The 15,230-nt window shown below is 45.7% G+C and overlaps 1 protein-coding gene across 2 annotated transcripts in view; it reads left to right on the top strand.

The window, feature by feature from the left end:
- The window catches only part of VWF (von Willebrand factor), a 262,224-nt gene that overhangs the window by 212,938 nt on the left and 34,056 nt on the right, over nt 1–15,230 (top strand). For both annotated transcript variants that reach the window (XM_053257896.1, XM_053257897.1), the window contains one exon: nt 9,661–9,771. In XM_053257896.1, coding sequence (XP_053113871.1) covers nt 9,661–9,771 — 111 coding nt within the window. The remainder of the gene's footprint in view (nt 1–9,660; nt 9,772–15,230) is intronic.

The raw sequence follows: 15,230 nt of genomic DNA, 5'->3' as shown, positions 1-15,230 counted from the left end.
CTGTACAAAGCTCACAATGTGTGAAACCATCTCTGTTACAAAAAGATAAAAACAATCTGCCCACTTCATTATTTCAACGAGGCAAAGAAATGCTTAAACACCATTTCCCATAGACACTTAATAAATAATGTAAATATTCATTCATTCATTCATTCATTCATTCATTCATTCAATTTCTATACCACCCATCCAAAAATGGCTCAGGGTGGTTTACACAGAGAAATAATAAATAAATAAGATGGATCCCTCTCCCCAAAGGGCTCACAATCTAAAAAGAAACATAATTTAGACACCAGCAACAGTCACTGAAGGTTCTTTGCTGGGGGTGGATAGGGCCAGTTACTCTCCCCCTGCTAAATAAAGAGAATCACCACGTTAATAGGTGCCTCTTTTCCAAGTTAGCAGGGGTAAATAATGTAAATAATGTAAATACATAATGTTGTGAGATGCCCCGAGCAGTAATGTACTGGAGGGGTGGGACATTTATACATAAATAAAGAAATAAATAACTCAAAAATCAATACAAAGGCACCTTATCTCAAATGAACACATTATAAAAAGTCAAGAAAAAGATTGTATAGTACTCACAACATATACAATCACCTTGGTTATCTTAATGAATTTTCTAGAAGTAACAAAGTTATTGTGACATTCTAATAAGGTACAAAGCTACTCAGACACCACCTTCCTAAAGCACAGCTTACATACCAGCTGGAAATCAGTAGTAATTCTGGCTGCATTCACACGTAACACCAAACCAGAATTCAGTGAGGCCAAGGTTGGAACTCCAGTATGCTTGAATGCACGAAACCACAGTTACAGACTGAAATTGACAACTGGTTTGCCTCGCTAAGCTCCAAATGGAACCTTTCGTTATCTCTAACATTCACCGCTGAGCCCTAAGGTTTTGCCGCCGAAGGGTTACATTCGACTCCTGGTGCAGCTACAACTGTGGTTTTGCACCAATTTTCAAACTACAATCATAGAGGAGGAGGCACAGACCCACCCGAGGACATGGCTGTTCCAAGCCTTTGGCACTTCATGCTAGCAACCTCTCGGCGAGCCAGTCCCACCCCTCCTTTCAGCTATGCAACTATGGAGTTGCCAGACTACAGGGAAGCTGCCACACCCGATCCAAGGCTTGCTAGGGGGAATCCCGTCTCCCCACTCTGTCCCTTGCTCCCTCCACTTGGCAAGTGGTTGGGAAAGGGTACAGGATGATAGGATCGGCACAAAGTGCTGTGCTCCCTGAGAAGGGAGCACAAGAGTGATGTATGTCCACAAGCACAAACACTCGAAATGGCAACATAAGCAAGGCACCTCATCACAGTGACGGGAGGGGAGGCGGGTGAGGTGGACCTGGAGCCAGCTATAAAAGGCAGACCCAAGCAGGGGACCTGGAGCAGCAAAGTTCTATTTTTTTCACATATAAGTGGTGGAAAGGTGGCCCAGCCCCTTCCCCTTGGGGGTTATCAGTCCCTAGGCTTACTCATGAGAAGAACCATCTGGGAGGACTAATTTAAAATGCACAAGATTGCACTTTTGTTGTATTCTTGGTTCCTGCTGCAAAGTAATCCCATTATCGCACAGACCACTCTCTCACAAGAATGACAGCCTATGGAGACTCGATACCCAGCCAGGATGCTCCATGCAGAAAAGGCGTGGGGATGGGTACTTGGGTGAGTGCTGTCCCAGTTTCGGCAATGGCTGCCAAGCCACTGTCAAACTCTGTACCCTGCTAGCCCGCCCACCCATGTGGAGATGTCCACCCTTGCCCTCAGCCCCCAAGGGTGAGCCCGTTATCCCAGAGCCACTGGAAACTGGGGCTCTCCTCTTCTGGGAATCCCTGCGCCCACAGATCTGGATATGGCACAGTGCTGGACTGAGCCCAGGAACTTTGAACAGGTTTAACGGTTTGCACCCGACCCCTGTGTCTGCACCATCCATGCCAGTGGGTATGCCCTGACAAATGCCCCCCTCATGGCAGGGATAGCCAGCATGAGCAGGGTATCCCCTCTCCGGGTGAGGAGTGAATATTTGGGGGGGCACTGGGGGGGTACTCCTGTCTGGTTTTAAGAGGCTCCCACAAGCAGGGATTCTGGAGCTGCCAAGTTCTGTTTTTTTCACAGAAAGGTTGGGGAAGGTGGGCCCAGCCCATTCCCCATGGGGTTGTTCACTCCCTAGGCTTACTCATGAGCAGGGCTAGGCAGCTAGATCAGCATTGCTCCAGAAAAAGAAGAGATTCTTCCTTTGTGATGGCTACAGACCCAGGATGGACAGCTCCTACTCAAGAGGGGTTTACCTAAGCCTTGCTCTCCAGGCTTACTCATGATCATTGCCAGTCACCAGGGTCAGTGTGGGTAAGCCAAAATCCCCCTTCAAGTATACAGCCACCCAATCCAAGCCACCCAAGCCACCCAAACACTGCCCAGGGATGAGAGCGAAAGGCCATGGAGACACACAACCACACACACACACAACTCATGAAAATGACCATCAGAGGGGAGTGGAGAGAACTGCCATGCAATTCAGACATGATGCCAGATGGCAAAACATCCTCTTCTCCCAATGACACCTTCCACATGAGAGTGTTAGGCCATGGAAGCTCAAAATAGAGCCAAGTTGCTGTGTGGAGGGAAGCCAAGGGGAGGGGTACCATGGAGACTGCTTTCCTCATCTTGTGGACTGGGTCCAAGCTGCCACAGAAATGTGCCCCTTGCCACCTTGTCCACCCATGTTGTCCACGCTGTCCCAGAGCTAGAACAGGGGCTCCCCTCTCCTGTGATTTCCCACACCCGCAGATCTGTATACATCACAACACCAGACCTGGACCTTGGATTCTGAATGGGTTTAAAGGTCTTTCCCAGTTTATCCCCCCCCCCTGCTCCATGCACACTTCCAGGCCATGGCACATGGAGCATCTAGATGTTTTCTGGGTACATGCAAGGCTTTTAGATGGATTTTGGGGGGGGGGGTGAAGGTTGCAGAGAATCTTTTTTCTGTTTTTTACCATTGAGAGTTGGGTGCCCCACACAAGCAGGGGTCCTTGTGTGTGTTAGTTGGATGGGTGGGTTGGTTGGTACCAACTAGTGAGCTCACAGTCTGTGGGTGGGGGTCCAGCCATGGCGCGCAGATGGGCACAGCTTTCCCCTGTAGACTGTCCCTTTCATGAGAGAGTGAGCCCACTCAGTAGCAAGCTGCCAGACAGCGGATTTCATTTGGATCTGCATGGACTGCTTTGCCAGGGTTACTACATCATCCAAGGTTCTGGTCACTGGGGCATAGCCCACAGCATCCTTTGCCCTCCCTGATCTGCATATCTTCTTCTAGGAAGTTTCAATGTCCCCCACTCTTAATTAAAGCAGAATACCAACCTGGACCCCAACCCCCCTGATAATTCATTTTTGTGTTGCTGGCAGAAGAAGTGCCGCCATGGCAGGGCATTTACATTGGTTTAAATGCCTTTTCAATGCCAAAGACAGTGGAGCACTGTGAAAATGCACAATCACGCTCAGCACGCCCCCTTCAAGATTGTGGCCAATCAAGGCTGCCCTGTTGACATGGTGACGCTTTGCCCAGAGTCTGGCCCTGGAGCTTGCTGGGATCTGCCTTAGAGGCTGAGCAGAAGGGAGAGGAGAGCTGCTCTTGTGGTAGCAAGCATGACTTGCCCCATTAGCTAAGCAGGGCCTGCCCTGGTTGCATTTGAATGGGAGACCACATATGAGCACTGTAAGATATTCCCCTTAAGGGATGGAGCCGCTCTGGGAAGAGCAGAAGATTTCAAGTTCCCTCCCTGGCATCTCCAAGATAGGGCTGAGAGAGACTCCTGCCTGCAACCTTGGAGAAGCTGCTGCCAGTCTATGTAGACAATACTGAGCAAGATAGACCAATGGTCTGACTCAGTACATGGCAGCTTCCTATGTTCCTATGTAACTGGAGTTTGGCAGGGCATGGTTTGGTGAACATCTGTGATACGATTTGGAGTTACAAATTGAAACCTCAGTCACATTTACCACCAGTTTGGCGTTACTTGTGAATGTGGCCTCTGTATCCAAAGAATTAAAAGGTATGCTGCCAATAATTCAACAAATAGTTTTGGCCATCTGTGTTTTGTTTCAAGTTTGAAACAAAATGTAAAATCCATTTTGTGCACGTCCCTATTTCATAGGTTCCTTTCACTTTAAGTCTTTTTCCATGTTCTATTCCCCTCAGACTATAATGTGGAAGAACTAGGCCTCCACGTTATTCTCAGATGTGTAATAAAACAAATTAGTTAATGCACTACAATTCAGTGTTTTATTAAAGGCTAACAGCCAAGTTATAAAAGTTATAAAATGTATAAAATCTGACACTTATTGCTTGACTGACAGTGCAATCCTGAGCATGTTTACTCAGATGTAATCTTGCTGAGTTTTAGTAGGGTTTACTACTAAATAGGATTGTAGTCTAATATTACTGAACTGATTTTAGCTCTGGCTTCTGTAGTTGTCTTCCAGGCCAATTGCTGGTTGCACCCTCTAGCTTCACCCTGACTGTGTGTGTTCTAACAAGAAGTAAATCAGACATTTTTCAAAAAAAAAAAAAAAAAAAAAAGACCAACCACCTCCTTTGGAGGCAATTTTGAATGCATTCTTTCTGCCAGCAGAATTTAGTGTCCACTCATTTCTTCACATTAACTGAGCTGGTTGCTGGTTTTCAGAATCTGTTTGCAAATAAGTTGGTTAAAGAAAATATGCCACCAGTGATGGGAAACTATTCCCCACTCCCCCCAGATTTCCATTTTAAACCATTTTTGTGCCAAACCCCACAACAGCTTTTTAAAACTCTAAAGTGCTTAAAATGCAGTATGAGAAGTCCTGTGGCAGAAGCTCTGAGAAAAAATGTCCAGAAAATCCAGGTGTGTGTCCAGATGGTGTGCATGTGCTCTTTTGGATCATGGACATTATCTAAACCTTTAACTGAGAATTCCGAAGGACTATGTAAAACATCTTTGTTAGGAAAAATTTGGTGGTGGTGGGGAATTCTGGGTGACAATTCAGTAGTTTCAAAGTTTTAGATTTCCAAGTGCCATCCACCCTTAACAGAACTATCCACTATTTACTCTAAAATGTTAAAGTTGAGTCTGTATTTATGATGCTCTGTAATATATGCTTTTGCTAAATGACTTAGATCTTAGTTAAATGTGGACGGTGGCAGTGGAGCTAAAACATTTCCCTGCTTTATCTAACAACGTGTTAGATAAATTATTCTTTTAAGCAGAAGTAGTAATGTTTTCTGTGTATGTCATAAGCTGCAGATTCAGATGTAGATTACAGCCACCATCTCATAGGAAGAAAACCTCAACAAAAGGCTGATTCATTCATATATTACTCTCATAATGGGTAGAAGCCAACTCCACTTTGTCTGGAATCCTAAAGGGGACAGGACTTCATCCTACCAACTGTGAAGCTGGTGATTGCACCCAGACATGGTTTAAATTATGGCCACACTTTATTAACTATTTACAGAATGCAATGGAATGGATAACTTAAGAGTGCGGTCAACTCATTCCCTGTGGAAAGCACCTCATAGGAAGGTCCACTTTATCACTGCTGGGTGAAACAACTGGGTTTGAAGATCGCCAGCAGTCATTTGACCTCTGTCTTCCATCTGACCACATAGCACACTGTGTTGAGGGAAGGTTGCCTGAGACACCCGCCCTGAGCCACAAAACTCTAAGTGGGTGATCTGAGCAACACCTCAAGGGGGGTTCCATTCCCAGCCACCCCAGGCCACAAAACTCTGGGGTGCTGTTCCATGGAGACCCCCTTCATGTAAACCATGCCTCTGGTTGCACGACATTGCTCCAACCTGCCCACCTAAGCCTGTACTCACAGACTGAGTGATCCCCGCAGACTGAGTGATCTTGGGGTAACTCACAATCTGAGTACATGTTAAAATAATCACATGCCCAACATGTGCTCCATAATACACAACACATATTAGTAACAGGGTCTCGTGAAATGGCCCTGTGGTAGAAAAGGGCAGTGCAAGACTGCAGTAGGAGCTTCATTTACCCTTTTTGTTTTAGCAAGTTCTGCAGCATGGGCCAGATTAGATAAATTCTCCAAGCTATTTGCTGTCCTTAATGGCCTTGCTGGTCAGCCACTGATGATTCTGTAGATCATCTAAACCTAATTTGCTGCAATTACTAGTCGTCCACTAGGGGGAGGAGTAACTGCATGTCCATAACTTCTGGAGATTCTTCAACATGTTTTCTGTGTCAATACATCCAAATTAAATCTTGAACCTAGCAAGTGGGTGACAACTTTAAAGCCTTATACAATTAAAAGAGCAGAGCCTTCTGACATGCTTTTAATTCTTGCTTCCCAGGAATTGTGAACCTCCATAAATAATATAACAATTGTGAGTGCAGCATTATGGGATTATAAATAGCCTTATTTTTAATTGCTATACAGAGTAGTGTGGGGAGGCCAACGCCTCCCCCCGCCACGCCCCATGCGTCAGATGTCAGTGTTTGATGTCAGATGCAGGGGGTGTGGTTTTGCTCACAAATAGGGCGGCACGCCCTATTTGCAAGCAAAATCCAGCCAGTGCCGTGTTCGCAGCGTGGCCAGAGCAACTCAGGGAAAGCTGCTCTGGCTGCATTGTGAATGCTGTGCTGGCCGGATTTTGCTCCCAAATGGGGCATGCGGCCCCATTTGTGAGCAAAATCATGCCCCCTGTGTCTGACATCAGATGTAGGGGGCATGGCTGGGATGTGGCAGCCTGGGTTCTTTGAACCCATTCACGCTATGGTGGCTCTGTCCCTGGCTGTACATTTTAATCATTCCCAATTGGCTTATCACTTGTAAACTGATTACAAAATGTTTTCCAGCCTATTGGCAATGGTGTCATACACTAAAACCAGACTATTTTCTTCACTTGTACTGGGACATTGATATATTATTACTGAAACAGAGGCTGGCCATGAAACCTGAGTTCAATCTCCAGTATTTGAGACTGACAGTTTTCTTTGAAGTGGAAAAGTTTGTCTTTCCCCAGATGTTCAAAGTGAGTGTAAACGGGGTTACTGTTAAATGCAATAAAGACTGAAAGGAAATATATTTTAAACAAGGCTAGTGTTTGAGTGAAATAAACATTTTTAATTCTTAAATGAAGGATTTTGTTAAAAGAAGGTGATTGTCAGGACTGAATGGCATTTAGCTCATGAAACAGCCAAGGCTAGCCTAAGCCATTTTGCTGCCCAAGGCAAAAGAGAAAATACTAGGGGTGTGCATTTTGGAATTTTCTTGTTTTGATTTGTATCTGAATTGAAACACTCCCGTTTTGTTTTGTACCCAGATTTTCTGAATCCGAATCAGCCCTGTTTTGTTTTGTAGCCATGGCACTCCAAGCCCCCCACCCTGAATAAAACACCACTTAAAGTAGGATTTTAAGATAATATTGTTACAGTAAATTTCACCGAGACAAATCTCTTAGTATTGAAATTCAGAGATAGTGTTAAGAGCATCACTACTGTATTTTTTCCAGATTCCGTGCTTGGAGATTGAGTTGTCAAAGGCTGGGGAGGAGCTGAAACCTGAAGTATAGCAATTCACACAAATCTTTTACAAAACATCCTGGGGGGAAAGGCGAAAAAAGGGATAGTGATTTACTAGGGACTGTCTCACACACACCTGGAGAGAAATACCATTTTTGTAACTTGCTTGCATGCACTTGGGATGGTCTTCTGGATATTAGGAAAGGGAAAGGGTGTCTCTTCTTCCTTTCCTCCTGAAATATCCCTACATAGTTCAGGAAGAAGAATTTTTTTAACTTCATGGTATACACCTCCTCAACCCTAATTATCCCCTACAGCAGGGATCCTCAACGTTGGGCCCCCAGATGTTCTTGGACTTCAACTCCCATAATCCCCAGCCAAAGGCCATTGGGTCTGAGGATTATGGGAGTTGAAGTCCAAGAACATCTGGGGGCTCAACGTTGAGAATCCCTGCCCTACAGTATACTCACTATTAACTGTGCAACCCAGGCTTGTGCTACCCAGTTCCCTCTCTTCACTTGCTCTCCATTTTCCTTTCTATCTGACACCTTAACATTATGTAACCAGTAGTGCTAATGAGAGCTTTTTATGGCTAGCGAACAGCAACCATGGAGGAATAGAGATTGACAGTGACCATGGTTGGGGCAAAGAATTAAATCCTCACCACTGTAATCCTAATCCAAAGGGGTGGGAATACTATGTGGAAAGAAAAGTTAAGAGCTAATGACAGCCTTAACATATAGAGGCGCTTCACACGACACGTGCGAAGCGCCTGATGGGGTTCTGCGGAGAGATCAGGCTTAGCCCGCTCTCCCCGCAGACGAACAGCCGCTCGTAGCTGGGCAGCCAGATCGGGTCCCCACACATCTGCCGGCTTCGTCACGGAACCAGCGCGGGATGGGGGGTTGTGTGGATCGGAGGCTGGCTGCAGCCTCCCGGTTGGGGGTCTACTCATGTGCCGCTGCATGCCACGGCGACACACGAGCAAAGGAATGAGGTTAATGGAGCACTCACTCCGTTAACCTCGTTTAAGGGGAGGGTGTTCTAGGCGGGCTAGTTGCCTTGGGAGCACCGGGCTTGCCCGCGAGCCTGGTGGTTCCCATGATCGACGGAAAGCAGGCTAAGCTCCCTTAGCCTGCTTTCTGTAGATCGTGGAAATAGCCTCATTGTGTAATTTGGCCAGTAGTGGAGGAACTTTGATACTGAAAACTGAAGGGCCTTGTCATTCCTAATAAATGCATTACTGGGAAATCTTTTGGTCACATAGCCACTGGGCCCTTCCTTTGTTCTTGGCTGGCAACTCTGGGGCCAGTTAGTATCCCTATTGTGGTGGATTTGACCCAGGAGCCACCAGCTGCTGATTCCTGCCTTAAAGCAAGGTAAACATGATACACATCTAACTTTTCTCAAGTGACATGTTAAGATGCAGGTTTTATCAAACATCGGAGGTTGTAACCCTATGCACAATTATCTGGAAGTAAGTGCCGTTAAGTTCACTGGAACTTACTTCTGAGGAAGCATGCATAAAATTGCACTGCAGATTGTTTCCAGTGGAGTGGAGGGCATGTTTTCCAATGCAAGGAAACAGATTTAATTCCTGGTACTTCCTTTTCAGATACCAGCATAGCTGGAAGAGACCTGTACCCAAGGTACTGCAGAGTTGATCAGGGACATAGCTAGGGGAAAGGGGGTCCGTGTTCACCTCTCTCCCCAGCAGCCTCTTGGAGTGAGGGAGATAATGAAAAAAATATGGAAGTGTGGAGCTGGGGGTCCAGGTTCTTTGAACCGATCCAAATTATAGCCATATCCCTGGAGCTGATGAAGAAAAGCTGTAGGGAAAAGCCAGGATACCCTGGAATGTTCATTTTGTGCCAGATAGTAGTTTCAAAGAATAAAAATTTGTGTGTGTACAGAGAATTGCAAAGGATAGCCATTAGGTGCTAGGTTGTATCATTTGCTCTAGCTACTCAATCACCATCTTTGTCAGAATACTTTTCTGCTACTTTGCAAGGCATTACTCCTTCTAGCTAATGCATGGCTAAAACAGTTTTCTCAGTCTTCTTTTCCGTCTGCATAATCAGTGAGAAATTGTGCAAACATTTCCATTTTATTTCAAGGGATATGAATATGTCAACAAAGAAGGGGCATGCTGTGGGAAATGTCTCAAGAATATGTGTAATGACGTGTCATCTCGGTCTCGGGGAGATGAAGATGTCCACTGGTATGAAGTAAGTTGCATTTTTACAAAGTTAGCAAGGTTTCTTTTTCTTCTTGTGCAGCAGGCATATTTACAGTTTTTCTTTCCTTGATGACTGGGTTGAAAAATAAATATCACAGCATTAATCACATAAATCAGTTTGGTATTAGTTACTCCCTCTTTTATGTGTGATTCTTATACAAATAGGTACTGAAGACAGAATAAGTTGGCGAAACAACTCCTCCCCTCAAAAGGAGGACATCAGCTAGACTAGGCCCCTCTCTGGAATCAGGGAGGCAGTCTCCTTTTCCAAATATATAAAGGGAGTTGTCTCTCCCCTTGAATCCCAGAAGACTTCCTGTCATCATTGTGGGAGGCAGGCTGCTGTGTTGCTTTAAAGCAACCACCACCCCACCTCTGAACCAGCTCAGCGCTCCAGAAACGGGGTGCCAAACCGGTTCCGTGCATATCCCTAGTGTTGGGCCTCTCCTCGTATACTCACCTCTGTTCTTGCATGCTCTCTCTCTCTGGGAGGTGTGGTGGCAAGGAGCAGCCACATATGATTGACTGCCCACTCCCATATCTGAGCTGAATGCCTACCACAAAATTCCCAGGAGCTATTATTCCAGCACAGTTGGAAGAAAGGGGAGTGAAAATATGATGCAGCTCATTTGCAAAAGGAATACAGAACAGAACCAGGGGAATCCATTGGACCCTAGACAAAACAGAACCCTGCAAGACCCCACAGTGTAAATGCCACAGAGCAAAGCAACCTTTGGAATCTTCCTGTCAGGAGTGGAACCACAGCCCTATACAGACATTATTTTTTTAAAGCTGTACTCATGTACAGCCATCAAAAGCAGGTGAAGAAGCCCACCTGTTCACCCGGTGCATCAGTTACTCCCCCTCACCCCCACTTCCAGGTTGCTTATGGTTAGGGTCCGGCTGGCTGTCCTTCAAGAGGCCGGCAGGGGGCTCGAAGGGCTTCCCGCCACCACCTTCAATGTCTCTAGAGACTCACCACCTCCACCACTACCTCACCTGCAAATAGAAGGTTCTAAATATCCTTTTGCTCACCCACCCCATCTTATGATAGGGAATCCCCCTTTACATTCAGTTTGAACACAGACCAGCTGGACTGGGCCAGTTTACTTCGAAACATGGTTTGAATTACAGTTCAAACCACGGTTCAAATCAAGCTGGATCGCACATCCCTACAAGAAATTCTGAACCTCACAACAGCTTTCGATACCATCAACCATGGTACCCTTCTGAATCACCTTTCTGGAACAGGAGTTGGAGATATCATGCTCCTGTGAGCCTTACACAGATGGATTTTGTTTGCTTGGTTTTGTTTAAACCTTGCTTATAGCTGTCAAAAGCAGGTGCACAAGTTCCACCTCGCAGGGTGTCAATCACTCCCTTTCCCAGGCTGGTCGCAGTTATGGTAGTTGTCTGATGAGATGACCACCATCTATCTGCCATCATGACCACTGTAACCATGAGCAACCTGGAAGTAGCAATAAGGGGTAGCAACTGATGCACCGGGTGGGGGGGTGGGCCTTCAGGAGGTCTATGGGGGGCTTTGAGGAGCCCCCCCCCCCACTGCCCCCTTCTGCCTCCAGTGTCTCCGGAGATTTGCCACTACCGACTTGCCTGAAAATAGAAGATTCTAAGTACCCTTTTGCTCCCCCGCCTTATTTTTTATTCTTTATTTATCATATCTTTATACTTCCTGATATGTACATATCTACGTGGTGTGCAAAATTTAAAATAATATTTTTAAATCAGCACAGATTAAGATGCATGAAACAATTAAAACAGTAGTATGAAACATAAATAAAAACAGTAGCATAAAACAATTATTAAAACTATTTATTTATTTATTTATTTATTTGATTTCTATAACATTGATACTAATTAAAAGCCTGTGAGAACAGGTGAGTCTTGAAGATCTTCCTGAAAGCAAACAGAGAAGGACATGCTCTTATTCTCTGCAGCAAGTGGAGCCAGCGTGGTGTAGTGGTTAGAGTGCTGGACTAGGACCGGGGAGACCCGAGTTCAAATCCCCATTCAGCCATGAAACTAGCTGGGTCACTCTGGGCCAGTCACTTCTCTCTCAGCCGAACCTACTTCACAGGGTTGTTGTGAAAGAGAAACTCAAGTATGTAGTACACCGCTCTGGGCTCCTTGGAGGAAGAGCGGGATATAAATGTAAAAATAATAATAATTATTATTATTATTATTTCAGCAGGGAGCATATTCCAAAGCCCTGCAGAAGCCACAGAGAAAGCCTGTTCCTGGGTCACCACTGGTGGCAATTGTAACCTGACCACTCCAGAAGATTGTAACAGGCGGCAGGGTTCATGACAAAGAAGGGATATGATAGGGAATATGATAGGGGAAACAACCCCCCCCACACACACACACATACTTTACTTGTAAAGCGGAATCCTTGCTGGATACCGCTTTACAAGTATATCCCCAAACTGGCCTGTAAACTGGTTTGGCCCAGTTTGATGACCGAACCAGACCGGACCCGATTCAACCAGACCCAGAAGTGGCTGGGTCAGTTTGAAACCAGTCTGGATTTGAACCGAACCAGCCAAATCCATTCTGTACATACCCCTAATTGCCTGCCATTCTCCTAGCATAGGTTATCCATTAGGTTGACCAAATATTATCAGTTCCAAAATATGACCAGATTTAAATGGGTCCAATAATCAAGTGTTATCCAGGAATGTCTGGAGCTATGGGATCATCTTGCATTTGAACTGCCTTCAACATGGAATCCAGGTCACATTGGATATGAGTGGTTTTATCCAAAAAGTGATCATAGTAATCATTGGCCAACATCCTGTGCAATCCAGTGCCGGCATTTCTGACCCAGAGTGGCAGCTTCACATGAGAAAGGTAGCCCTGGCAGTGTAGCGGAGGTGGGCAGTTGCACAGTGACATAAAACAGTGTGTGGGCACTTCTGTAGTGTTACACAATGGAACAAAGGCAGAGTCCATTTGACACATTTTCCTTTAGACGAGGGGAGCCAAGTCAGAAAAAGTTCTTCTGTAGAACTAATAGGAACCCCATTGGGTCCCCGTGTTCTCTGATCCACCCTGGACTGGTTGGCTACAGTTTCTCTTTTAGACATTCCCAGGGGAGGGGCACTGTGTAGCAGCAATGTTCAGGTCAGCCAACCTTTCTCCATGTGAGCTCTCTCAGAGGAGCCGAGAGTAAGATGCCTGAGCCCTGCTGCCAGAGTTTCTGGTTCACAGAGATTCACTACACTTCCTAAATATGAAACATCTGCCTTTCTTTTAATTATGGTCTGACATGTGTTGCTGGTAAAGTTTATGAGCTTGTTCTCATGACCGGGTGGGCAGGTGGCAGGGAAGGCTGCAGAAGCCCAACTTCCCCACAGATTATTTCTGAGGACCATCTAGGCATGCAGGACACGGAGGGAGCGCAGAGGAGGAGCATCACTCAGGGAGCGCAGAGGGCCAGGATGCATCATCCTGGCCCCCAGAAATCTCACAATTTACCATGATCCAACCACTGATTAGGGTTGTGCATTTTGTTTTTTTCCTGTTCTGTTTTTGGCCCGAATCTGAAAAAAACCCATTTTGTTCTTTGTTCGAAATCAGCCAATCCGAAACACCCAAATTTTGTTCTTTGTTAGAAATTGCAAAATATGAATCCGAAACATTTTGGATTTTAAAAAATGGCCCTGGGGGGAAAATAGTGGGTGAGGGTGGTAGTGCCCAATGGGTGGAAACTACCACCCAAGTTTCAGAGGAATTGGGCAAAGGGCTGATCTTTGGTGAATTTTTGAAGTATAGGATTTTTCCCATAGGGAAGAATGGAGGTTTCAGCAAAAGTATAGCTTCATGTTGGGGGAAAGGGATGGCTCAGAGTAGAGTAGGGTGGGTGGTAGTGCCCAGTGGGGGCAAGGAAGCTGCCAGAATTATTTTAAAGGAATTGGGCAGAGGGCTGATTTTTAAAGACGTCATGGAGTTTGCGCGTCTGTAAAGTTCTTCCCCATAGGGAATGATGGACCTCCATAATTCCTGCCCCATAAATGCACTTGGGGGGCACCAAGGTGGCCCAGAGCGAGTGGTGGTGTAGAGCACATAGGGTGCCAATGACCCCCATGGGTTGCTAACCCATGGGGTACTGGGTTCTGTTGTTTCTGAGATGCTTTGAGTGTAGATTCTCTGGTAGCATATGAGAGTGGATTCATGGTTTGTCATTGAAAATCTCATATGCTACCAGAGAATCAACACTTAGAACACCTCAAAAACAACAGAATCCAGCACCCTATGGGTTAGCAACCCATGGGGGTGGTTGGCACCCTTTGTGCACTACACCACCACTCGCTCCTGGCCAGCTCAGTGCCCACCAGGTGGAGTTATGGGTCTGCTGAAACCTCCATTATTCTCTCGGAGGAAAAAACCTTAAAGACGCGTAAACTTCAACAATTCCTAAGAAATCAGCCCTTTGCCCTATTCCTTTGGAATCTGAGTTGTGGCAGGCACCCCTTGGGGCACTGCCACCCAACCCACTGTTTTGCCCCTCAGGCCCCCTTTCTGCCCTGAATCTGCCCCAAAGACATGCAAACACCAGACATTCTTTAAAATCAGCACTTTCCCCAATTCCGTTGGAATCTGGGTGGCAGCAAGCAACCATTGTGGCACTACCACCTGACCCACTCTTCTGCCCCCAAAGCCCCCTTTCTGCCCCAAATTCACCCCAAATAACATCAACATCACACATCAACAACAACAGCAGAACTTTGCAAAGAACCAGGCATATTTCCAAAGGTCATGCACATCCACATCCCCCCCCCCCAGAAATGCAATTGCTCTACACACAACAGTGTGAAACAACAACAATGCAGTGTGCACACTGCCCCACACAGTGTGCACACTGCCCCACTGGCCAATGAGGGTAAATTTTACCCTTAAATTTGCTTAAAAGGAATAAGGAGGCAATTGCCAGCAGATCAGCCCAGATCAGCAGATCAGCTGGCCAATCTGCAGGCTGAAAGGGCTGGAAATTCAAACAGAAGTCAAAACTCAAAATGGAGACTGAAGGAGAAAGACCTTTTGCGATTGCAAAATGGAGTTCCAAAACAGCCGAAACAACAAAACGTTTTGTATCCGAAACAGGGACGTTTTGTTTTGGCTACAAAATTTTCTGTTTTTAGCATTGGGTGTTTTGTTTTGGCTACAAAACAGCCGAAATGGCCTGTTTGGTTATCCAAGGCCTTTTTGAACTTCCAGGGTTAGGTAATTAATCTACATCTTACAGCTCAGGTTCTGTTAAGATTTGTGTCACATGGAGATGTTTTCAGTTCTGGCATCTTCTCACCTAGTTTGTACAATAATCTAATGAATTCAGTGCTCTTGCCAGTCTGCTTTGCCCTAGCTGGAGAAAAAGAAATGTGATGATGTTCTCCTGACATCCTGGAATGGAAAAAACTGCAAAGCAAC

Source organism: Hemicordylus capensis, chromosome 5, assembly GCF_027244095.1.
Source record: "Hemicordylus capensis ecotype Gifberg chromosome 5, rHemCap1.1.pri, whole genome shotgun sequence".
Classification (NCBI taxonomy): domain Eukaryota; kingdom Metazoa; phylum Chordata; class Lepidosauria; order Squamata; family Cordylidae; genus Hemicordylus; species Hemicordylus capensis.
This window is presented reverse-complemented; position numbering and strand designations above follow the sequence as displayed.